Raw genomic sequence first — 25,999 nt, 5'->3', positions numbered from 1 at the left:
GTGTGTGCATATGCGTATCTATATGTCCGTACATACACAGGAAGGTCCAGAAGGCCCATAGGAAACTGGTAACGGTGGCCACCCCTAAAGATTGGAAGTCAGGCATAAAAGAGACTTTAATTTGATTTTTTTTTAAGTAAGGATAGTTTTAAAAACAAGCGAAGAAAATGAATGGACAAAGCTTCAATTGGGGGTCAGGCAGCCTTCAGTTAAAATCTTGGTTCTGCCAGTTACCTGCCTATTGGGTGGCTTTGGACAAACAACTCTGAATCTCAGTATTCCCACCTGTGAAGTGGTGATAACAGTCCCTCCTGCACAGAGGTTCTGGGGAGATTAAACGACGTTATTTAGGAAACACACTGGCTCTTAGTAGGTGCCCAATAAACTATAGCGGTTATAATAACGGGGCCTGTTCACACGGCGCATGATTTTTTGGTGTTTTTCATAAACAGCAAAGGGAAAGAATTAAAATTGCATGGGTGCAATATGAAAGCAGCAAAAACGTATTAAATTCATCTGTTCTGCTGCAAACCTGAGGCTAATAAGCTTGGTTTTCGATTATTTTGAAATTGAGCCATCTCTCTAGAGAAAGGAAGAGGAGGAGGAAATCCAGGAAAGAAGGGGGGCGAAACACAGACAAAACAGTAACTATGGTTTCTTGGTTAAACTGAGCACCGACCAGGATTTTATATTCTTGGCCCCCAAAGGTGTTTTACTTGCATTGAACCTACTTAAATATGATGGGTGGAGGGAAAGGGTGGGGGAAGCTTCAGGGCAACACTGCCAAACAGCATACATTTATAATTTTATCGTACGCATTAATAAAGCTCTTTGCAAATCTGTTCGCTTGGCTGGGCTTTCGTGAACCGCCCAGAAGCTAGCCGGGGCGAGTGGTAATGCTCCCTGTTGTACGGTGAGGAAACCGAAGCTCAGAGAGGGTCAGGTGCCTTGCCAAGGTCACACAGCAGAGCCAGGATATGAACTCAGGCAGGCCTGTCTCACTCCACGGTGAGAGGGTTTCATTCTGAGCCTCCCGGGGCACTTCTTGCGGTCGCCGCTTCGAGAACCCCATGAGGAGGGGATGATGGGAAAAGAGGCAGTGAGGACGCCTGCCTGCACATGGCCTCCAGGCCTGGGAGCAACCAAGGCAGCCCTCCCACAGGCCTTGTGGTGGCGAATCAAGAGTTCGGTCATGATTGGTATATCGGCAGGGCCTGGAGGGTCACTGAAGCCGGACTCGCCGGGCCCCCACCAGGGAGCACTGATCCAGCTCAGAATACAGGACTAAGGCACAGTTTTGCCAGCAGCAAGCTCTCTGCCTAGAAAAGGAGAAAGACCCAAGAACGGACACACAGAAGGCATGGGACTAACGTCCCCAAAGGAACATATATACCAGGCACGTGAGGCACAAAGGATTAATAATACGGGGGGCAGGGGAGGGTGCCTCAGGAGCACTCCCTGGGGGAGGTGATGTCCAAGCTGAATTTTGAAAGGATGGACAAGAGCCCATCAGACGCTGGAAGACAAGGCCAAGCAAGAAGGCCCACAGCAGGAGGCGTAATCAGACCAGATGCTTCCAGAAGATTCACGTGTGTGGGCGCCACCTACGTGATGTGCCACCTCAGCGTATGCTCCTGCCCACCCTGGGAAGTAAGATGCAGTGAGGAGACTGAGGCTCAGAGGAGGCAAGCAACTCGCCCAAGGTCACACAGCGAGTAACAAGGTGGGACCTGAGCCTGGCTCTGTGTGGTCCCGTGCATAGGATCACGGCCCGCCCTGGGCGAGAGAGGCAGCTGCCAGATGGAGAAGAGTCCCGAATGCCAGTGAAGACCCTATGGTTTGCTCAGCACAATTTAGAAGATACAGAACCTTCCAACATATGTTCCTGTTCTGTCCCTAAATGTGTACCAACAAGTAAGTGCATTCAACATTCTATGTACAGTGTTGTGATCATTAAGACAGAAACAGTTTGGAAGGGCTAAGGCTGACTCTACTCATTTAAAACTGTCTACAGCAGAAATATTTACAGACCGCCCTCCTACCCAGTATCTGATGCTCGGAAGTCGTGATCAATGCAAAACAACAACTTGAGTTCATCTTTCTTCTCCCCTTAGTCATCCGTGCTTCGAGACAGTGCTTCTCGGGCCCTCAATATTAAGATAATCCCTGGGACTTGCAAGGATTGCTCCCTGGAGAGAGAAAAGGAATTTTCTAGAAGAGAAGGCCCAGAGGCCACGGGGAGGCACAGTCAGCTTCTCAGAAGAGCAGTGGTCAGATGAGGGTTTAAGGAAGGCCGCAGTGGCACATGGGAGGTGAGGCCAGGAGCAGGGAGAGCGGGGAGAAGGCTGCTGCATTGGTTCCTGGGGACTGGAGTGCCTGATCTCAGGGCTGGGGCACACGGGATGGGTGCAGGGGCAGGTAATAAGAATCAGCAGGACTCTGTGGTGACTTGGTCGTCGGGGAAAAGGGGGCCTAAGACACTGCCCTGCTGGTTTCTGCCTGAGGGACCAGGAGGATGGCAGTGGAGAGGGAATCCGGGCCGGTGAGCTCGGGTGTGGGACCATCAGGAAGGTCTGTAGGGGGCCCCTCGACTCTGGGCCCCGGTCCGTCCAGGGGTCTCCGGGGTGGTAAGCACACAAGTGCCCATGCGGTCAGAGAGCACCTACGAGGGAGCCTGGGGAGTTCCCCCAAACCCTGGGCCCCAGACAGCAGTCACAGAGACAGGGCAGGGACCCCTGACTCTGACCCCTTCTTCCCTCGCGCCACACGGGGGCCCTTCTTCCACGGAAGAAGGCAAAAATAATGGACTCAAGTCGCCGTACGAACCAGAGTCAGAATCAGTCTAAATAAAAGACAACCAGGTCTGCTAAGTTAGATGCAAGTCCTGGATGCAGAGGGGAGGCGAGGAGTGTCCACTTGCACAGACCTGCTGAGCACTGAGGCCAAGGGCACGGCTCTTGGTTGGCCCAGCTTCAGCCGGACAAAGTCAGGGGTTCGAGGGGAAGGCTGTCTCGTGGGCCCCTCAGACCATGTCCCCCACAGATGGTGCCCCTTGCACCCGAAGAAACAGGCAGCATGGGGTCCAGGGTTCTCTTCCCTCAGGACTGTGTGTGTGGCTGGGGATGCGGGTGCCGGGAGCAGGGTTCACCGCACCCCCTGAAGGTGGAGGACAGTTCCCAGGGCGTGACCTGCCTGGACAAACACCTTCGCCTCTTCCAAGATGACTGAGGGCAGGGAGGCCTGCGGGCTGGGCCGGGCCTGACTCAGAGGGCGAGCTGGACAGACAGGAACCCAGACCTCAGAGTTCCGTGCCACAGAGCAGGGTAGACCCCCCCAACCCCCCGCAGCCCCTTCACACCAGGAGGATCCCTGCCGCCTCTCTCTCGTGGAGCCCCAGACCAGCCACCCTGGGAGCCGGAGCCCCCTCCAAAGCCACATGCTGACTTGTGAGAACCTCATCTGGCTCCCTCATTCACTCACCCAGCACACACCCCACCACTGCGCGCCAGGCAGTTGTCGGCGGTGGGGACCCAGCACGAACAGAGCGGGCAGCACCCCCAAAGAGCACCCCCACTGCTCCACCATCGTGCCCCGCCGCGTGCGGCCAGGGCCCCAGTTTCCCGCAAACGTGCCGGTCCCGCCAGGCTGTCCAGGGCCAGCTGGGGCTCCCAAGGCTGACGGCCCCCACTTCTCTGCCCGCAGGGGGGACTGGCTGCTGAGCTTCGTGTACCGCACGTCCTCGGTGCAGCTCCGCGTCGCCGGCCTACAGCCCGTGCTGCTGCAGGACAGGAGGGTAGAGAACGTGGACCTGTCCTCTGTCGTGAGTATCGCCCGTCCCGCCTAGGGCCCTGCGTCGGCCAGTGGGGGTGCTTTGGGACTCCAGCCCAGCCACCGCCAGCCCCAGGGCCACTGGCCCATTTCACCCCAGAGGAGGGAGGTCATAAGAATTTGCTTGCGAAGAGGTCATCGCTCCTGTTTACGGGCGCCGTCTTTGTGCCAAAGCTTTGCCACCAGCTCCTTTACACACATTGTCTCTAATCCTTACACGGCCCCGGGGGCCGCCATGGTTAGGCCCATTCCACAGATGAGGAAAAGCGAGGCTTAGAAAAGTTCTTGTCATACAACTGGCAATCAGTAGCCTGGATGTGCCCCTCCAGAGCCATGCTCTCGGCCCTACATTGGTGCCCTCCCCCTATTTCCCACCCCCAGTTACTAGTCAGGACAGACTGTTCCCCCCAGAAGTAAGGAGAGCAACCAGAGGGCGCAGGTGGGGGGACTGGGGCTTGACCACAGCAGACGTCCCCGACTGCCAGGCGGTGACACTGTGGAATGCAGGGCAGGGAAAGTGTGTTCCAAGGACCACCCACCTTGGAATCATCGGTGGGGGGTTATTTAAAATGTAGGACACCCCCCCACACACACACACACACGGGACACCAGGAAAAATAATATAAATAAATAAGGAAAGAAATAAAATGCAGACCTTTAGATCAGTCTCTCGGGGTAGAGCCTGCCGGTAGCCTGCCAGTCTACGGTTGAACAGACCCCTCCCTCCCCAGTGGTTCTGGACATCTAAGACTAGGCTTCGATGGAGAGCGCAGATGGCTCAAAAGACTTCTTGCTGGAGACAGGGTGGGACAAACCTAACTTGAGGTTCTAGATCCACCTGCCGGGCTTGAAGGAGCCTCATCCACCTGCGCATGCCTGTCACAGGGAGCTGTCTGTGGGGCACTTGCCGTCCAGCTCTGAGCTGGACTCAGCCTTTGCAGGTACCAGTGTCCCCATCGTACAGATGAGGACACCGAGGCTCAGAGAGGCTAAGGGACTTGCCCAGGGTCACACAGTGGGAACATGGCCAAGCAGGACTCAACCCCAAGTCTGAAGCCAGTGGGCATCGCCCCTGCTCGGAGAGCTGTGGCCGGCAGTGGGAGAGGGGCCCGCTACCAGGAAGGCAAGGGCACTGAGCTGCAGCGACATCCACAGGCCGCCTCCAGCCAGGGAAAACCCTTGTGATGCAAGGGGCCCCTGAGAACAAGAAGGAGCATCTGATTGTTACATGGTTGGCCCCAGGCGTCAGGTGCCAAGCACTTCCCAGGCGTGGCCCAGGCTTCCCAGGTTCCAACCAGGCACCCGAAAGTAGACAAAGCAGACCCCTGGGGGGGCATCTGAAAGCCCCTGGGGGGAGAGGCGCTCTGGAAGACTTCCCCAGCGACACCCATGCCTCACCTGGATGGTGGATGGAGCTGGGCACCTTGGACCCTGCCCTCGCGCACAGCTCACTCAGGGCCGCGTGGTTGTTGAAACCTGCCCGAGGTCTGAAAGCAGCACAGGAGAATATTCTTGCACAAAACACTTAAGGCCAGAACTTTCTCAGGCACTGCCGCCACTGAAGCCCATGGGCCGTGTCCTTTGCCTGAGCCTCTCACTCAGCCTGCCGCCGTGCTGCTGGGCCACTTCCTCCTCGCTTACATCGTTGCTCCCCAAGTACCCAGGACGCTCGCACACAAGTCCTAACCCCCAGAAGAACACGGATGGAGCAGCCCCCTGCCTTCCTAAAACATATATATTTTTTTTAATGGTGCTTTTTTTTTTTGAGAGAGAGACAGAGCATGAGCGGGGAAAGGGCAGAGGGAAAGGGACCCCAGAATCCGAAACAGGCTCCAGGCTCTGAGCTGTCAGCACAGAGCCCTACACGGGGCTCAAACTCACAAACCGCGAGATCATGACCTGAGCCGAGGTCGGACCCTTAACCGACCGAGCCACCCAGGCGCCCCAACCCCCTGCCTTCCTAACTGGTAGCCTCAGAGGCTGGCGTTTGGCCCGAGAAAAAGGACCTTCTAGACTCACACATACGCAAGACTGATGGTTCCTGGTTAGAGAGACGGTCTTCCCGAGACAGATAAGAGCTTCTACCCCCAGCGCCACAGGAGGCTCCTTGGGTCATCTGTCTCCCTGATAGACCAGCTTCACATGATGCGAACCTCATGGCAGCCTGTGTAGTCGGTACTGGGCATCCCCAATCACAGGTTGGAAAACAGACCTGATGGAATGGGCTCATGGAGCCAGAGGTCGTGGATCCGGGCCCTGAAACCAGGCCCAGGGCTGTGCTGTCCACTTCCCTGTGGGGTGACAAGACCGGGAAACCACAGGACCACAGCGAGGCCTCCTGACCGTGTCCAGGGGTCACTGTCCTATTTAAGGGTCGCTGTTCCCTGAAGGGGTGAAGGACAGAAGTGACTTGGTGCCTCACCATGCCCAGTCTCCCTCTGCCACAAGAATCAAAGGTGCAAAGGGTCGGAAGAAACGTCCTCGTGCGTGAAATTCCCTTTAAACACCACAGAGCCCTGGCAAGACCCGCTTTCTGCCCTGGGGAGCCCCTGAGTGGGACACAGTGACAAGAGCACAGCAGCATTTGGCACCAGAGAGGCCAGGCTCTGCCGCTGGTATACTGGCTGTGTGACCTCAGGCCAGTTACTCAGCCTCTCTGTGCCTCAGTTTTCTCCTACACGAGATGGGGGGAGTCCCCTGCCTTCCGGGGCAGCACAAGTAAGATGCTTGCTGCCTCGTAGGCCTTCCTGTAATACTAGTTCCCTCCTGTCCTACCCCTGCCACCGTCTTCAGTTCTTTCGCCCCTCAGACCCCTCTCCCTCCTCAGACCGTCTTTGAGATCGGAGATCGCAGCTCTTTGTCACTTCAGGAACACAGCACAAAAACAGCAGTGCCGTCCTCTTCTGGGTAATTGGAGGTAGTTAGCATTGCTTTGGTGCTGCAAATCCTTGCTGGAGGAGAGGCCGCCGGCCAGTGAGTTCCCTTCGCTGCTGCCCAGGTGCTCCGGTCCGCCTGCGCGGTCCGCCTGCGCGGTCCGCCTTCTCCCTGCCGGGCCGCGGGCAGAGCCCTTGCGCACCAGCCCGGCATCAGCCACCCACCCAGACGTGGTCCGCGGTGACTCCTGGTGGCGGACAAGCCTGAGCCCGCAGGGAGTGAGGGGCTGGCCCCGTCGCAGGCAGTTGGGGTGAACGAAGCCGACGAAGGCCAGGCGGCCCTCCTGCCCTTCGGCCTGTCCCGTGTGGGGACCGGGGTGCAGCGGCTGGGGGCGTCTGGCTCGGGCGGGGCCAACTCCTGAAATGTTCACGGGGTTTCCGCTCTTCACGGCCCTAAGGAAATGCCAGCTGACTTGTAGAACTTAGCGCAGGGCTGGGCTCCAACGGTGGCAGTAAGAAAGTGGGCGTGTGCGAGGTGCTGCTGGACCTGCTTTGCAGACCTTATGTCGCCCGTCCCCGTAGCGGTCCCGTGAGGCAGGGACGGTAGCCCTATTGTACAGGCGTGGAAACCGAGGCTGCATGCGAGCGGTCGAGCCAGGTGAACCTGCGGGGAGCGGGCAGGGCCCGTGCTCTTTGCCGTTGGACTCGTGCTGCCCGCGCCCACACGTCTCTGTGGTGTCCCGCCGGTGACCTCTACCTCCGGGTCAAGGAGTCTGCCACGCGTGTTAGCTCACTGACTCCTCCCACCAGCGCACGTGACGTGGGTGCCTTCCCTAGCCCCGCTTGACAGATGTGGACACTGAGGCCCAAGGGGTAAAGGAACCCGAAGGGGCCCGATGGGCTTGGAAGGAGTTACTGGCGGGCAGAGGCGGGCAGCAGCGGCCCAGTCGAGGCGGGTCCCAAGATGCCTCACGAGGCAGCAAACAGGCAGTGCTGAGGCCGGTCCAGGCAGCGTGGGTCACCGGGCGCCGGGCCAGCCGTGGGCAGTGCGGCGAGTTAGAAGGGGCCCCTGCGCTCCCTAGGCTCACAGTCCCATCGGAGGATACAAATGAGCAAGCAGACGAAGACAGTGGGGTGCGGCGGACACGGTCACAGAGGAGCCCCCGGGGACAGTCCCTAGCCAGGGAAGGCCAGAGCTGTGTCCCAGAGCCAGGGAAAGCCAGGGAAGGAAGAAGAGCCGCGTGGTGGGATTTCCACCTGCAGTCAGCGGTAGCCGGGGGCCACAAACCCCTCCCTTCCTGCCTGCCTGCCTCCACCCAGCCCAGCACCGGCCCTTCACTAACAGTTCTTGTTTGTCCCTGTGGGTCTAGGTTTCTGCTGGCCGGACCCTGAGGTGTGATGGCTGGAGCCCGGTCAGCCATCTTGGGTTCCCAGGTGGATCAGCCCAGCCAACTCCCTGCCCTCCATCCCCTATTGTCCCTTCCAGGGAAATTAAGGCAAGGGAAGTCACTCAGGCTCACGCAGCGCCAGCCCTGTGCCGTGTACCTCGCGGCTTGTACGTATTATTTCTTCCCCTGCACCCCGTGAGGTAGGCATCACTAACTCTAACTGGGTGATGTCCCTGTGAAAGTGTTTTGAGCCATAACACAAGACACGCCCTAGTGGGAGGTAACGTATGCTGCTTCCTGCGAAGTGCCAGGCCCTTGAACCCTTGGCGCAGACTTTCCTCATCTTACAGATGGAGAAGCTGGAGGTCGGGACATCGTTAAGACTCACCCCAGTTCCTCATAAAAGAAGGGGCTGGAACCCCCGTTTCTCCGAGCCTGAAGTTAGGTCCACCCTCTGTGGAAAGACGCTGCCCCGCCCTGCCCTCCGCCCGGAACGCAGGGATCCGAAAAGCCCCCCCGTCTGGGCGTACGTGCGTGTGTGTTCGCTGAACGCTGTTGAAAAGTGTCTGTAGAGAAAGGTTCTGGTCATGAGCAAACCACCAGGCTGTGCAGGAAATTGTGTCTTCGTGTTCTTGAGAAATCATTTGAATAGCGTGTGATGTGTGGTTCCAGTGAACGTCAGCAGCAGAGCCTTCGTGCGGTTTCCTAAGCGTCCCTGGCGTTTTTCCTGTCTTCTTTCTAAACAACAAGGAATGTTCTGGGTTGCACTCACCTTGGGCACTAAGCGGACCCCCCCCGGAACTGGCGGGGAGGGCGGGAGGCTGCCTTTCAGGGAGCAGATCCCAGCTGAACAGCCCCCACTGCAGCATCTCGAAAACAGCACCACACGGCTTGGCCTTCAAACGTGCTGTGTGTCGTGAAGCAAACCACCACCCCTCTCTGGACTTTGCTTTCCTCTTCAGTAAAATGACAAATGATTTTCAGCGTTCCCCACCGCAGCCGGTTCTCTACGAAGAGACCAGGCCCCAGATGCCAATCCCGACTCGGACACTTCCTAGCTAGATGATCCTGGGCAACTCACCTTACCTCTGCAGGGCTCAATTTCTTCGTCTACAGTTAGCAGCCGACACCTGTCACAGGACTGTATCCATTAAGCTCGTCTCCTGCAGTGTATTATGGACCTACTCCATACGGGGCATTGTCCGTTTTCACGGTGAGGCATCGGGCATTCTCAGCCACCCCTGAAGCCAACACAAAAATGGGGGTGTCCCTATTCTCCGAGGAAGAAGGTGGGCACTTCTGAGTCCTCCACCTTTGTCATAGTAAAGATTCAGGGCCAAGGAACAGAGGCCCAGCTGAGGTAGCTTGAACACACAAGAGTTGCTGCTGTCAGGGAAGGAAAGGCCAGAATAGGCAGTTCAGGGCTGGTATGGTAGCTGTGCAGGCTTCAGGGGTCAAAATTCCCTCTTGCTTGTAGAGGGCCAACTCTGGCCCAAGATTGCCACTCAGGCTCTGGCCATCGCGTCTGAATTCCAGCAAGCAGGAAAGAGGACGTGGAGGAGAGAAGGGCACTCCCTCTGCCTTTTAAAAAAAATAAGCTCTATTCCCAGCACGGGACTTGAACTCACGACCCCGAGATCAAGAGTCGCATTCTCCACTGACTAAGCCCAAAAAACTAAAAATAAAGAGGCACCCAAAGGGTGCCACATAACACTACTGCTGCTTCCCGTGGCCAACCCTTGTCACAACACTACACTCAGCTACAAGGGACTCAGCTATGAGTTCTCATGACAGAGAAACGGGGAGCGAGAATTGCAGGACGTACCTAGCAGTCTGCGCCGCAGCTGTTTTCAGTTTGGGGGCTTTTCCCGGAGGAATCCTCCCAGCCACGCTCTGATGTAGCTACTCTTACTGTTCCCATTTTACAGCTGAGGCAAGTGGAGGTCCGAGGTCTAGAGAGGCTCGCTCGCGGTCCCACAGCTGTGAGCAGCAGGGAGCTTCTGCCATACCTGAAAGCTGCTGGCAGAGAATGAGAACTTCCACCCCAACTTTCTATCAGGAGATTCCTTCCTGCCCCCAACGGACCCAGACTATGTAGAGAAACATCCTTCATCTTTATTTAATAAACTCTAGGGGTGCCTGGGGTGGCTCAGTCGGTTGAGTGTCCGACTTCGGCTCAGGTCATGATCTCATGGGTTCGTGAGTTCAAGCCCCGCGTCGGGCTCTGTGCTGACAGCTGGGAGCCTGCTTCCAGATTCTCTGCCTCTCTCTCTCTCTCTCTCTGCCCCTATCCAACCTGGCTCCCTCCATCTCTCTCTCAAAAAAAATAAAAAAAATAATGAATTCCGGAGTGGCCTTGAACCCAGAGGCTTCCCAGCCCACTCTGGATTTGAGAGTCCTTGAGAGCTAGACTCCTGGTGTCAGGGATCGGGTTGCTGAGGCTGCGGAGGGAGGAGAGGGTGAGGCCCAGGAGTGTAGCTTGGGGCCCTGGGGAGGGCAGGGCTCTGACCACCCACCACGGGTCACTCACTGCTCCCCCCCTGCAGGTCAGCGGCCATCTGGACTACGCCAAGCAGATGGACGTCATCCTGAAGACTGTGGGCATCCACACCAAGCCAGGCTGGGACGAAAAGGGGCTCCTGCTGGCCCCAGGCAGCCTGCCCCAGGAGGAGCCTCACCAGACAGGAGCCGCCTCCTCATCAGACAAGACCACACCTGGAGACAGCCCCAAAGTGGCCACAGGCACTGACCCTAGCCGAGCCCCGGGGCCAGCAGGGCTGGACCCTGCCGAGAGTCCCCAGATCTGCGGCCACGGCATGGGCCCCAACCCACTGGGCTGCCCCGATTGTGCCAGTGAGACCCAGGGGCCCTGCGCAGGGCTGGACTGACCGCAGAAGGGGACTGGAGCTGTCTTCCCAGGCTCCTAGATGCAGCACTCTCTTACCCCTCCACCAGGTGCCCCCCACGAGTCTGAATGTCCACTGGTGCCTTTCCTAAGTCGAAGGCGTTGGAATTGAAAAGAAAGGAATTGGAAGGAGGGGGATTCACAGAGAGACAGCGTTCCCTCTGTGAGCAAGCAAGGCCAGAGCCCTGCAGAGACGACCAAGCACAGTTTAGAGCCCCAGGACTCAACCAGCCTTGGGCTTCCTATATTTCAGGTCACAGTTGTGCGGTCTGGCTGACCATCTGGGGGCCTGGGGGGCTCTCTGGGGCCCAAGGCTCCCAAGGCACCATTCCCACCCCCCCCCAAAGCCCCAGTAAATCCTGGTGAATGCCCATACTCCAGTGCTGCCCCACAGGCAGAGCAGGCACAGATGGGGAGCCAGCAGTCTACTCTCTGCTCTTGGGAAATCTGATCAGATTTGCCTTGTACAGCTACCCAGGCTGTGCACTGCAGAACCACAGGAGCTTCAATCACATGAACGTGATATAACGGGCACACTCCCCCAGTTGTGCTATGGTGGCCCTGGATCTAACTGGCACAGTGTGCTGAATATATGCTGAATCAGCATGCACTATGGTGGGGAAGGATTTCCTAGAACAGGAAGAGGTGATCATGATTATCATAATAAAAATAACAATAGCTACCACTTATTGAGAATTTACCATGGACGGAGTGCTTTCATGAGTTGTCTCAGCTGACCCTACCAATAGCTATGAGGTAGCTACTGCTATTACCTTCATGTTACTGAAGGTTATTGAGATCCAGAGAGGTTAGGTAACCTGCTCAACATCACACAGCTGGTCAGTCTCAAACTCCAGTCAGATTCCAGACTCTTGGCCACTGTATCTGTATCTCCTTTGCTCCTCCCAGTGCTCCTGAATGACAGGGCCAGAGAAGGTCATCCTCCATTGTGCAGAGGGGAAAACCAAGGTCCAGGCAGAGTAAGTATTGACAAGCTCTGGGGCAGGCTGCCAGGAGGAGGACGGCAGAAGGAACTAGAATATTAGCGCCAAATGGACCCTCACGTATGCGTTTGCTCGTTCATTCAACAGATATTTACAGAACTCCTGCTGCTCTGAGTCCGGACAGCCCATTTCGCCCAGGGTCTCACCTACTTCACCAGCTGCTTGTCCATCCCAAGGGGCCCCTCAAGCAAATCCAGTCCACACCATGGTCACTGCCTCAGGTAGTGTTTATTGGGAGTCCACTCAGGCAGGCCTGGGGGCTGAGGGGAAGCCCCAACAAGCACCATGACCCCTCTGTGGCTGGTGGCCAGGGCCAGAATTGACTCTAATCAGCACCAAGGAGAGCGCCCGGCCGCCATGGAGGGCCCCCTGGGAGTTTGGGTTGGTGGAAACTGGGGAGGCCTCTGACTGAAAAAGAACTTACGGCAGGTGAACTGTGGAGACCAAGAGTCCTCCCGCCTCAAAGGCAACCCAGGCTCCTGTGCCAGGGTCCACCTACCTGCCCGAGGGCAGTAACCCACACCAGCGATGGCTCTTCCACTCTGCTGAACTGAGGGGCCACCACTGTTTCCCTCACTGACCCAGGGAATGCCAGAAGGAGGTGGGACAATGGGCTGGCCTGTCCCCCATCAGTTGGCTCCCTTCTAGGTCCAAGGAAGTCCAAGATGAAGGGAAACCTATTCCTGGTGTTGAGCAAGAAACCACCTGCACCCACTTGGCCCCCAGGAGAGGTAGGGCCGCAGCCTGGGAGTGGACACGGGAGCCCCACTCAGCATCCAGAGCTAGAAGTCGGGGAGCCATAGTCAGGTGGTGGGGTCTGGGCCAGGAGTTCTAACAACAGCAGGTACCACCTACAGCAGCACCACCTGCGGGTTCTGCGGGTTCTGTTCCACACATGCTGTCCTAATTCTGACACCTTAGGAGGCAGGCATTGTTACCCCACTTTGCACACGGAACATCAGGCTCAGAGAGGTTACAGAACTCGTGTAAGAGCTAGGAGTAGTGGAGCAGAGATTCAAACGTATGCCTTCCTGACACCCGGGGCAGGTGTTTTTCTGTGCATCCTGAAGGCAGTGGCCAGACTGAACGGCAAATCATCCTCAGGGCTAACGATCATCCCAGCCAGCACATCTCAGACTGTAATGTGCACACAGTTAACCCCGCGGCTCTCGCTAACATGCAGATTCTGACTCAGCAGGTCTTGGGTGGGGGCGTGGGTACAGGTGTGCATTTGTAACAAATGGCAGGGAGGTGACGCTAATGCTGGTGGCCCACAGATTACACTTTTTGAGGAGTGAGGGATTCAGCTCAACACTAATCTACCTCTGCAGACAGAGGCATCCCTTCCCTACAGTCTCCTAGAATGTCAAAGGAGATGGCTGTGTTCCCCCAACCTGAACTAAGAGGTCCTTTTCCCCTCTGCCACAGTCCCCCAGCCACCTCCGCACACATCCACGGGTAACACTCAGCAATGGAGCATCCTGGAGAAAACAGTATCTGAGCCAGTTTTTATCCCAGGGAGTGGGCAGTGGGGGCTGGCTCGATGCACCCCACCGGAACTCAGAGGGCTCCCAGGAGACCTGCAGCCTCCAGCCTTAGCCCAGAGCCAGTCCAAGGCCTTGGGGACTTGGTCCCATCCGGTTCAGCTCCCCACTGACCAGCTCCAAGCCCAGGTCAGTTCGTGGGAGCACCAAGTGGATGCAGCTGCAGCTTGGGTTCCACCGGATCGATGTCGAAGAAATTGACCACAGCAGCAACCCTGGCAGAGGGCGGGGGGTCCCGGGGGACCTCTCTACGCAGCAGTGGCTGGGCCGTGTGCTGCAGGCCCGATGAACCACCGGAGCCTGAGCCCGAGTCAGAATTGGAGTCAGGTGGCAAGGACAGTGGCAACACGTGCTGCAGGCTCAGGCCCGGCCGGGGGCCGCTGTGAGAGGTACGCATGGAGGGTGAGGCCAGGCTGGCCCGGCGTTCCCGGGGGCAGCGGGGACACGGCAGGAACCTACTCAGGGCCCGCTTGAAGTCCCGCATGAAGAGTGGGTAGATGATGGGGTTCATGGTGCTGTTACAGTAACCCAGCCACGTGAGGGCATCGAAGAGGCCTGGGGAGACGCAGTCGCACACAGCCTGGAGAGATGGGGTATGTCATGCTTGGTCCCGGAGCAGGCTCACAGACCACCCCAACCAGCGTGGATGGGACAGGCACACACAAACACAAATGCCATGAGAGGCAGCCCACCCTTCTCCATCCCCACGTCTGGGCTGGGGTGTGGTTCGGGGCCTCCCCAGCAAGGCCTGGACTCACCTGCGCCCTGTGGTGGCATTACCTGGGCTATGTTGGCCACAAAGAAGGGCAGCCAGGTCACAAAGAACATGCCCAGCAGGATGCCCAGTGTCAGACTGGCCTTTAAGGCCTTCCTGCTGTGCTTGGTGGTCAGACGCCTGCTATCAGCCAACTCCATCCCTGGGCGTGGGGTCCTGGGCACCTGTGAAACAGAAGGCCACATACATAAGATACCTGAGAGAAGACCTCCAGTTCGACGCTGACCCCAGGCACAGATGAAGCTTCGATCCTAATTCTAGACTGAGCCCTAGTACGAGCGATACACAGAGCCCTCCTGATCCTCGAATGAGCCCTGTGGTCGTAGATTCCCCAGTTGAAGACCTGACCCTGACTCCAGAGTGAACCTTGATCCCGGCTCTAGACCAAGCCCTGACATCGGCAGTAAACCAAGCCCTGCTCCTGGTCCCAGGCTGAGCCCTGATAACTACTATACATTGAGACCTACATAACCAAGGTCCCAAACTGAGCCTCATCTCTGGACTAGACTGAGCCCAACCTTAGCCCCAGACTGTGGCCTGAGCTCAGCAATAGACTGAGCCCTGATCCTGGCCCTGCACTGAGCCCTGACCCTGACACAAGGACCTCTAGGAAGCACAGTAAACAGAGAAACACTGCCCCAAACACAAATCAGACAGTTCAGAAGACCACCCTGCTCACCCCACAAAGGACAACACTCAGTCGACACACATGACTGTGAGCCCCAGCACCACACAAAGCCTTTGGCGTACAAGAATTAGTTCCAATTAAACAGTACTTGACGGCAATCCCCATCAAAATAACACCAGCATTCTTCACAGAGCTAGAACAAACAATCCTAAAATGTGTACGGAACCAGAAAAGACCCCAAATAGCCAAAGCAATCCTGAGAAAGAAAACCAAAGCAGGAGGCATCACAATCCTGGACTTCAAGCTATACTACAAAGCTGTAATCATCAAGACAGTATGGTACTGGCACAAGAACAGACACTCAGATCAATGGAACAGAATAGAGAACCCAGATATGGACCTGCAAACATATGGCCAACTAATCTTTGACAAAGCAGGAGAGAACATCCAATGGAATACAGTGTCTTCAGCAAGTGGTGTTGGGAAAACTGGACAGCAACATGCAGAAGAATGAACCTGGACCACTTTCTTACACCATACACAAAAATAAACTCAAAATGGATGAGAGACCTAAATGTAAGACAGGAAGCCATCCACATCCTCGAGGAGAAAGCAGGCAAAAACCTCTTTGATCTTGGTTGCAGCAAGTTCTTACTCAACACGTCTCCAGAGGCAAGGGAAACAAAAGCAAAAATGAACTACTGGGACCTCATCAAAATAAAAAGCTTCTGCACAGCGAAGGAAACAATCAGCAAAGCTAAAAGGCAACCAACGGAATGGGAAAAGATATATGCAAATGATATCAGATAAAGAGTTAGCATTCAAACCTATAAAGAACTTATCAAACTCAACACCCAAAAAGCAAATAATCCAGTGAAGAAATGGACAAAAGACATGAATAGACACTTTTTCCTAAGAAGACATCCAGATGGCTAACAGACACATGAAAAAATGCTCAATATCACCCATCATCAGGAAAATAGAAATTAAAACCACAATGAGATACCACCTCACACCTGGGAGAATAGCTAAAATTAACAACCAGGCAACAACAGATGGTGACAAGGATGCGACAAAAGAGGAACCCTTTCACATTGCTGGTGGGAATGCAAACTGGTACTGCCACTCTGGAAAACAGTATGGAGATTCCTCAAAAAGCTTAAAATAGAACTGCCCTATGACCCAGCAATTTGCACTACTAGGTATTTATCCAAGGGATGCAGGTGTGCTGTTTCGAAGGGGCACATGCACCCCCATGTTTATAGCAGCACTATCGACAATAGCCAAAGTATGGAAGAAGCCCAAATGTCCATCAACAGATGAATGGATAAAGAAGATGTGGTATATATATACCATCGAATATTACTCAACAATCAAAAAGAATGAAATCTTGCCATTTGCAACAACATGGATGGAACTAGAGTGTATTATCCTACGTGAAATTAGAGAAAGACAAATATGCTATGACTTCACTCATACATGGAATTTAAGAAACAAAACAGATGAACATAGGGGAAGGGAAGCAAAAATAATATAAAAACAGGGAGGGGGACAAACCATAAGAGACTCTCAAATACAGAGAACAAACTGAGGGTTGCTGGAGGGGTTTTGGGTGGGGGAATGGACTAATTGGGCAAGGGGCGTTAAGGAGGACACTTGTTGGGATGAGTACCGGGTGTTATATGTAGGGGGTGAATCACTGGAATCTACTCCTGAAATCATTATTGCACTATATGCTAACAAACCTAGATGTAAATTTTTTTAATTAATAAATTTTTTGAAAAGAAAAATAAATGGTACTTGACGAAAGAAGTTCTGATGCTGTCCAGGCCTGGCACTTTCTTCATATACAGATTCTCTTCATATTTGGGAGTAATGCTCTTGCCTGCACCATTACCCTCACGCTAAAGTGCTTTTCTGAAAACGTGTGCACAGAGCAATGTTTGCAATAAAATCAATTTAGACTACTAGGGATGCCACTAACCTTGGCATTTTATAACCCAAATTACAATGTGGACTGGCAGACAGACATCTTCATTCCCAAACATTGACTTAAGAGCTGGATTTTGGGGAGAAAAGGAGGAAAAAGGAACTGCCCCACAGCAACCATCGAAGGGGACACAGGCGTGAGGAGGTTAGAATTTGACTTTGGAAACTGGCGACCAGTAGTCCCAAAATATTAAAAGCCTTGAACTGGATGATCCTTTAGCCCAGCTATTCCCTTAACTTTTTCAACCTCCTGAGCTCATTGAGAATCCAATTAAATCTACAAAACCTTTTCCCAGAAAACAAAAAGCTTATAAATTCTTACGCATGCATACACAGAGAAGGAAAAAAAACATCCCACATTTCCAGTGGGTTCAGAGACCACCTTGAGGTCCATCCATGAAACCCCTGGGGCCCATGAAAGCTGGGAGATGAAGCCCCCCTCTGAACTGCATGTTAGAGTCAATTTGGATTTTCATACACCAGTTTTGCACAAAGTGAGACCCACCTAGATTTGCAATTTAAGTAAATACCGGTGTGCCGAGGTGTGCACAATTAATTGAACTGTGCCAAGTTTGCGTGTGCTGCCTGGGAACACGCCTGGCCTTTGAAAGCCAGGGATTCCTCTAACATTTCCTAAACTGCGTGAGAGCTCAGCTTAGCTCTTGAGGCAGCAAGAGGTGGGTTGGGTATGGGGTGATGAAAGAGTCAGAAGGAGGCAGGAAGGGAACCAGATTCCCAGGCAACCTCCACAGATGGAAAGGGGGCGGAGGAGGCAAAGCCAAGAAGACATGTCAGTCCTGGGGAGCACCAAAGCCAAACCCCCACCCCGCTCTCAGGCACAGGGGCCCTCTTCCATCCGTGTCTTCTCTCCCAGCCTCCTCAGGGTAGCCAGTCTTGGGGTCCTGTCCATGGTGCTGAAACCCCAGGTATATATTCTCTTTCTATAGAATCAAGGAGTCCTATTCTAGAATGACAGTGGGCAGGAAGTCGGAGATGAAGCACACTGTAACTCCCACCAGGGAGCTTATCAGTATGTTTATCCAGGTGAAATCTGGTTATATGACCACCAGAAACAAATTCACAAGGAGCAGCCTATGAGAAGCACTTGATCTCTCCCCTCTGTCTTGGTGGGGCAGCACTGTGCGGAGGCAAGAACTGGGTTTGTAAAGACAAGTGATCTGGCTTCAAGTCATGCCTCTACCACTTACTCGCTCTGTGATCTTGAGACAGTCTCTGTTTCCACATCTGTAAAATGGGAAAAACAATACTCAGCTGTGGAGTCATTGTGAGGCTGTGGATAATAAATGCATGCACAGTGCCTGACATAGAGTAAGTGCTAAGTACATGGTAGCCCTGATGTTGGTTCAGTGGCATGTGTTGGAGGCTGGGGAAATCTTGAGCACCCTCAGAAACCCTGTCTTTCTGCCAGCAACTCAGGCTCCCCGAAGCAGCACAGATGTCAGGACAAATGCTCTGACTCACCATGCTGTATGTAGCAAGGGAGGAAAAAAGGATCTGCTTTTCTCTTTTCTCTTCTCACTTTCTCCCTTCCAGAGTAGACTCTGTATGGCTTCTGTGGACCCACCATGGTCAACTTGGAGGAGAGACTCCTGCTTCCCCCAGAGACCTGCCTTGCCTTCAAATTGCTTCCAACAGTGGGGATAGCCAATAGGGGAGGAGGGAGCCACCATTCTCAGAGGGACCACTCATACAAGTATCCCCCCCTGACCTCTGGTGACCTGGACGGAGCAAGAGACAGCCTTGATCTTGTCAGAGCTCTATGGCACTGGGGAACTGAGACAATGGGGAGATATTTGGGGGCAATCATCAGAGAGGGAGCTCCAGAAAAGGAATTAAAGACGGCCTCAGATTCCCTCTCTAGGAATCTTCCTGGGGAAACCCTGGGTTTTTCTTTCTTTTCTTCTCTCCAAAGAGTTGACCCAAAAACACAGACAAAAGGGCAACGCTCAGAGAGGACAAGGGACCTTTCCCAGGTCACACTGTCCCAGTACAAGGTCTCAAAGCGAAGCACTCCAAGTGACCCCCAGTCAGCACTGTAACCCACATTTATAGCCCACACTACAACCCACTTACTATGTGTCGGCATCTGATATTCATCATGCCATTTAATCTTTACACAAGGTAGGCATTATTATCTCCATTTTGCAGGTGACGTCCAGAGAGGCAAAACAACTTGCCAGAAGTCACACAGCAGATAAGTGTTGCGTCAGGGATTCAAAGTCCTTTCTAGCTCCAGAAATTGCACTTTTTCCACTCAGCGCACTGCCTCCATTTGGGGGCTTCCAGAAGCCCCCACCACTGTCAGCCAGAAGCCCTCATGAAGCAGAAGCCAGTGGCAACCACCAGCCTCACCCTGAGGTCTAGCTGATGCCAGCTTCACCCTGCCCACTTCTCTGCCCTGTAACCACCTCATGGCCCCTCCTGGCCGTGATCTGTTGTTTGCCTGTCCCTCGGATATGCGTGTCACCGCCAGAGCGCAGGCTGCCAGGAGGCAATTCCACCTACAGGCTCCTGTGTTCAATAAATGCGCCTGGGTGGCTCAGTCGGGAGAGGTCTGACTCTTGAGTTTGGCTCAGGTTATGATCTCATGTTTCGTGGGCTCGAGCCCCGCATTGGGCTCTGCACTGACAGTGTGGAGCCTGCTTTGAATTCTCTGTCTCCCTCTCTGCCCTCCCCCACTCGCACTCTCTCTCTCTCTCTCAAAAATAAGTAAACACTAAAAAAAAATACCTATACACATGTCTGTACACGTTGCATATACAGAAATGTGTATCACAACACAGGAAAAAAACTGGAGACAGCCTAAACGTGCACGGAAAGAGAGTGGTTAAGTAAACCAGGCTGAAGAAATACACAAAACAAAGCACTAGGTCCCTTTGGGTGCATCAACAAATATGGACGCACAAAGAAAAAGGAGTGGAAAGACATATCTTAAATTGATAAGAGTGTCCCTGGGAATGGAAGGTGATTGGGTGGAACTTGAGAGGGTCTTACATTTTCTCCCTATGGCTAGACTTTTATTTATTATTTTTTTTATTTTTTTAAGTAACCTCTACCCCCAATGTGGGGCCTGAACTAGTGACCCCAAGATCAAAAGCCGCATGCTCTACCCACTGAGCCAGCCAGGCACCTCCTGAATTTTTATTTTAAAGCGTATTGATGTATTATTCCCTTGTGTGATTTAAATTTTCCACAATCACCTACTCCTAGCGTAAGGGTTCTCAGACAGACTGTGGAGCCAGAATCGTCTGGATTCAAATCATGGCTCTGTTACTCACTGGCTGTGTGACCTCAAGCAAGGTATTGCACCTCTCTGAGCCTCAGCTTTCTCATCTGTAAAATGGCAATTGTAATGGCATCTACTTCGTAGGATTGTAGTCAGGATTAACTGAGATAATATGCATAAAGTCCCTTGAACAGCACCTGGCACATAGTAAGCACCATGTAAGAGTCAGCTATCTTCTCTGTTATTAGAGTCCATCCCGACGCTCTGATTATGGTGATGTGGCTGCTATTGATGGCAATCGTGGGGATTTCCCCTAGAAAGGCTTGAAGGGATAACTTCTCTGGAACCATATATCTTACCACCAAGAGGAAAGGGGGGACCCAGCATGTTCCAGGTTTATATATATTATCTCACTGATTCTTCAAACAGCCTCATGTGATACATGGCATCACTCTGGGGTAGAGGGAGGTGAATGACCTGGTCCAAAGCCATCAGCAGCGATGGGAAGGAGGCAGGACCCGAACCCCTGACCAGCCGGATGTACAAGCACCTGTACCAGCTCTGGCTGCTCCGGGCCACCTTGTTCCCAGCAGCAGCCGAGGCTGCCATGCTCAGCACTGCTCCTCTGCAACCCTTCCCCAGCTCAGCCCCCCTCCTCCGCCCCCGAGATATTTCTGTGATCACAGCCTCTTCTGAGGAGGAGGAAGGACAGCGATGGAAGGGAAGGCAGATCACTGAGACAAAGTGGTGCAGAGTTGGGTGAGGGCGGAGGAGGAGAGGGGGAGAAGCCGATGGGAGAGACGGGGGAGAGGAAGATGGGGAGATGTAGAAGGAAGGCAGAGAAGGGGGCGAGGTGGATCTGGAGAGAGGGGTGGGAGAAGGGGAGAAAGATGAGGTGCCGAGGAAGACAGAGGGGAGAGGGCTCCAGACCAGAGGCACAGGTCCTGGCGCTGAGACAGCTGGGAAGGCAAAGTCTCAGGCAGACCTCCTTCTCTCCGGCTGCTCTCCATCGCTGAGCTCCCATGCGGGTCCCTCCCGAGGATGGGCACCAGCCCACCCTGGCACAGATCTCTCTCTCTCTCCCCCTGCCCTCCAAGCATCTCACTCACTCACTCTGACACCACTCTTCCCACGCCCCTCTTCACCCCCAGCCCAATCCCTGCCTCAGCTGTAAGTGGGACCCCTTCCTCACGGCCGCAGGGACAGCAGCTGAAACCACCAAGCTAACCAGTGGCTTCAGAAAACCTCGTTCAAATAACTAGGTAGAGGTGGGAGGTAGCGGGAGAGAGTAAAATGCTCAAGCCCGCTCAGGTACCATGTCCTCAACCCCAGAGGAGCTGGGGCCTCAGAAACACATGTCCCCCACCCCTCCCTCGTGGGGAAGCTAGCAGCTGGACTGGGGAAGGGAGGGAGCTAAGGGCTAAGCGAGGCTGAGGACAGGAGGAAAGGGGTCCAGTGCACCCCGAGTTTTGTTCATTCTCATCAGCTCCTGCTGGCACTGAGAGCCCCCCACTGCCCGCTGAAAGCTCGGTCTCTGAGGCAGGTCAGCTTGGGTGGGAGAAAAGGGGTGGTGACCCAGAAAGACGGACTAGAGGCAATAGCCCAGAAACAAATTCCCCAAACGCAGGCAAGTGTCCTGGAAATGAGGAAAACAGGCATGGGGGAGGCTTGCCGAGGAGCTGAGTGGTTCTGGAAGCAAGGTCAGTGGTGGGGTCTGACACCTCCTCTCTCTCTGAACCTCAGTCTCCCCATCTGTCCAACGGGATGATGGTGGTCCTTTCCCGGGTGGGTGTTTGGGGGATGAGTTTAGCTCGGTGCCCGGCACATAGTGAGTGCTCAAAGACCGTGGGGCTGCAGCTGTCAGCACCCCGGGGGGATTCCTGCCCAGGTCCTGAGGCCACAGTCTCAGGTGCAATCCTGGTGCCAGCCGATTGGCTTCATGGAAAGAAAAATGGGTCATAAGCACCGTCGGAATGGAGAATCCAGCCCAGTCCCACCCCAAGCTCACCAAGACCAGCCAGCTCGTCACATCCTTAGTCACCACTACAGCAGAACCTCCCAAAGCACAAAAGTGGAAGATGACCCTAGATGGTAAATGGACCCATAAAATAACTGAATCACAGAGAACATGAGGCTTGTCCAGCATCCTCCCAGCTCTTCTGGTCACGTCCAGAGAAAGTCTCGTGTTCGTGCCGCTGTGCCTTTAACATCCCGCTAACACCCGAGAGAAAGCGGGCCTGGGGGCTCGGCCACTCCAATCACGCCAAGCTGGACTTCAATAACACTGCTGGGGTTCCTGCCGCCCACTGAAGCTGTCTTTGTGATTGCCTTCCTTCCGTTTATGGCAAAGGTACTGAGTTTCCATTTCCAGAAGAGATAAGAAGTTTCCTTTCTAAACAAGTGCATGGAAGTAAAAAGATAAGTGAAATGATCTACAGAAAATGCTAAGTACATAGGGAGGCAGCCACTTGAGGCGTGCGGGTGGGTGGAAAGAAGGAAGGTAGATATTCCAAGGTGGTTCCAGATGCCTGAGGTTTGGGAAACGCTCCTTTACAAGAACCCAGGGAGAGAGTGTGGATGGCCCAAGGCAGCCGTCCTACCACTGGAGAACCAAGTCAGGGTCACAGCCACCTACTGAGATTCAAGAATGTTCTCCAACAAGCACAGATGGAGGGAGGGAATAGGACTGCTTTGCCAGGACCTCCTGTCCACCCAAGGCCTGTTCCCCCGGTTTATGGGCCAGCCACACTGCTGGCGTGGGACAGGCAAGCTGTTCCGTGGAACTACCTTTCAGCCCCCAACCACCCAAACCTCCAGGCACCGCCCCTCGATCCTGCAGGAGCCTCCTGCACCTGGAGATGGATCAAGACTGGAGAGCTGATGGGGTGCCTGGGGGGCTCAGTCGGTTCAGCTCAGGTCATGATCTCACAGTTGGTGAGTTCGAGCCCCACATCAGGCTCTGCACTGACAATGCAGAGCCTGCTTGGCATTCTCTCTCTCTCCCTCTCTCTCTCTCTGCCCCGCTCCCCCCCACCCTCAAAATAAATAAATTTAAAAAAAAAAAGATTGGAGGGCCCACTCAGGACTTTCCTCGGAGCCTGTGACCTAACTCTCTGGGGTTCAGGCCTGGTCAACCTAAACCCCCACTCGTCAGGGGTTTAGGACAATAGGCACTGAGACTCCAGTGCCAACTGGCCTGAGTGACAAGAGCAGCCAGTCTACTCCAGACACTGCAGGCCCTTACCACTCACGAGTAATTAGTAAGCACCTACTATGTACAGCGGGGATCAAAACCTACCCAGATGTTCCCAGCCCTCATGGAGCTTACATTGTAGTAGAGGAGATTGACAATGAACAAGTCAACAGATCAACCTGTGTAGAGAATAACAGAGTGAGGGAACACAGACGGGTCTGAAGACAGGGTGGGCAGGGACGGACTCTGGGAAGAGGTGACCTGTGAGCTGAAAAGCAGTCGGGCAGGGCAGCCCCAGGGGAAGAGCGTTCCAGGCAGGGGGAAGAGCAGTGCAAAGTCCTGGACACAGAAGTCCATCTGATGCCTTCCAGGAGCATGGAAAGGCCAACGTGCTGGTGCAGAGAGAGGGCAAGGGGAGGAGATGAAGCGAGAGAGGCTGTCAGCACCCGATTCCGAGGCCAGATCCTGACATGGGTCTCCTCTTTTCTCTTAAGAGTGATGGGGCGCCTGAGTGGCTCAGTCGGTTAAGCCTCTGATTCTTGGTTTCGGCTCAGGTCATAACCTCATGGTTCGTAGGATCGAAACCCCGCGTCAGGCTCTGTGCCAACGGAGCGGAGCCTGCCTCAGATTCTCTCTCTCTTTCCTCTCTTTCTTCACTCTCTCTGCCTCGTCCCCTAGTGTGTGTGAGCACACACACACACTCTCTCTCTCTCTGTCTCTCTCTCTGTCTCAAAATAAATAAATAAACAATAAAAAAAAAGGAATGATGGGATCACTTTCGTTCTGTAAATTGTTGTGGCTCCTATGCAGGGAATAGACAGGAGTGGGCCTGGAGTGGAGGCAGCGGAAGCCAGTGGGAGACTAGAAAAGGCCTCCAGGTAAGAATCACTGGTGGCCTAGATGGGGAGGGTGGCATTACAGGTGGCACAGCTTTAGGAAGGCAGCACCAACAGTCTTTGCGAATGAATCCCATGAGCATGAGGAAGAAAAATTATTCCTAACTTTCTGTCGGGTGATGCCACGATGTTGCCATTTGCCATGATGGGAAAGACGGGAGAGGAGTAGGGAGGGAGGGCTGGGACCCCCTGAATTCCCTTTTTGCACATAGAACCTTCGAGAAGCCTGCCCCACATGCTGATGGAGCTGTCCTAGAGACAGCACTGAGTCTAGAGCACAGAAGAGGGGTGGGAGCTGGAAATGGCCACCAAGTGCACGCTGCCCGGTGGGTACCCAGTGGCTGCTCATTCCCCTCCATCCCCCCAAGCCCAGCTCTCCCTGCACACCCCGGGTACCTGCAGCGTCGCCAAGGCCTGGCCGGCCATGCCGGTGGTGAGGGAGGCCACCTGCACCGCCTGCTTGCGGGCGGCCAGCAAGATCCTGCAGTAGGTGAAGCAGATGGCGCCCGAGGGCAGGAAGAAGGTGAGGCCCGAGGCCACGAGGACGAAGGGCAGGCTGGCCAGCAGGCGGCACTGGCCCGGGGCAGGGGCCCGCGCGCGGCCCAGCTGGTGCCAGCCCAGCAGCAGGGGCAGGAACGAAGCGAGCGCGGCCAGGCTCCAGGCGCCCAGGACAAGCGCCAGGGCGCGCGGGGGCGTCATGCGCAGCTTGTAGCTCAGCGGCGAGAGGATGAGCAGGTAGCGGTCCAGGCTGATGAGGCAGAGGTTGAGGATAGAGGCGCTGCAGCACATCACGTCGAAGGCGGCCCAGAGCAGGCAGAGGCCGCGTGCCAGCACCCAGCGCCCGTACAGCGCGTTCAGCATGGCCGGCGGCATCACCACCAGCCCCACCATCAGGTCCGAGGTGAAGAGCGACACCAGGAAAAAGTTGGACGTGTTGCGCAGCGCCGGCTGCGTGCAGATGAGCGCGATGAGCAACGAGTTGGCCGCCGCCGTCAGCGCGATGACGACACACAGCGCGGCCGCCACCCAGCCGCTGCCTGCGGGGTCCGAAGGCGGCCGCGACCCCCAGGCCGGGGTGCTGTTGTTGGCGGGGCCGGGCTCTGGGACCATGGGGGCGAGGGGGGTGGAGAGCGAGGACGTCAGGCCCGAGAGGGGTCCGGAGGACGAGGTACGGTGGGCGGGAGGACTCGGCAAGGGACCTGGAGGAACGGAGACTGGATGGGCGTCGTCGGTGAGAACAGACCGCCACCAGGGATCAGGCGGGAAGACAGGGACAGGCACACCAGGTGAAGGGGCAACGGCCCAGGAAGGTGGAGAGGGGTTATATGGTGTGAGGTGGGGCTACGGAGCAAACTGGAGGGGAGTTCGGGAGGGGGCACACGATGAGGCGCCAAGTGGAGAGCGGGCGGGAAGTCGGGAGGACCAGACGCCAAGTGACTGGACGGTTGGACGGGTGGGAGCAGAGCCCCCTAGAGGGGGCGGGCGGGAAGATCCGGACGCGGACGCCTGCCTGGGGCGGGGACCGCACTCAACCCGGGGCACCCCCTCCGTGGCAAGTGGGCGTACCGCGGTGACTCGGGTGGCGGCGGATGGGGGGCGGGGGGGGCCGCGCGCGAGCCCCAGCCAAGCCCCCGGTGGGGAAGGCAGGTCTCCGAGCCGGCGCAGAGGCAGCCCGGGCTTGGGCGGCCACGGCCCCCTGCGGCGTGCGGGAGGACACCGGGCCGACCCG

General features: G+C 55.2%; 2 protein-coding genes across 4 annotated transcripts in view; one reads left to right on the top strand and one right to left on the bottom strand.

Moving 5' to 3' along the window:
• TMCO4 (transmembrane and coiled-coil domains 4) overlaps positions 1–11,694 on the top strand; it is a 94,926-nt gene extending 83,232 nt beyond the window's left edge. For all 3 annotated transcript variants that reach the window (XM_043573926.1, XM_043573925.1, XM_043573924.1), the window contains 2 exons: positions 3,703–3,820; positions 10,636–11,694. In XM_043573926.1, coding sequence (XP_043429861.1) covers positions 3,703–3,820; positions 10,636–10,977 — 460 coding nt within the window. In that variant the 3' untranslated portion in view covers positions 10,978–11,694. The remainder of the gene's footprint in view (positions 1–3,702; positions 3,821–10,635) is intronic.
• Positions 11,695–12,656: 962 nt separating this feature from the next.
• On the bottom strand, positions 12,657–25,788 carry HTR6 (5-hydroxytryptamine receptor 6). The gene is made up of 3 exons (XM_043573927.1): positions 24,667–25,788; positions 14,323–14,481; positions 12,657–14,122 (listed from the first exon to the last, which is right to left on the bottom strand). The coding sequence occupies exons 1-3, from the start codon at positions 25,378–25,380 to the stop codon at positions 13,673–13,675; spliced, it is 1,323 nt and encodes a 440-aa protein (XP_043429862.1). The 5' UTR covers positions 25,381–25,788; the 3' UTR covers positions 12,657–13,672.
• Between the last annotated feature and the right edge of the window lie 211 nt (positions 25,789–25,999).

Source organism: Prionailurus bengalensis, chromosome C1 (genome assembly GCF_016509475.1).
Source record: "Prionailurus bengalensis isolate Pbe53 chromosome C1, Fcat_Pben_1.1_paternal_pri, whole genome shotgun sequence".
Classification (NCBI taxonomy): domain Eukaryota; kingdom Metazoa; phylum Chordata; class Mammalia; order Carnivora; family Felidae; genus Prionailurus; species Prionailurus bengalensis.
Note: the sequence above shows the minus strand (reverse complement) of the source record. Positions and strands in the feature narration are given on the sequence as shown.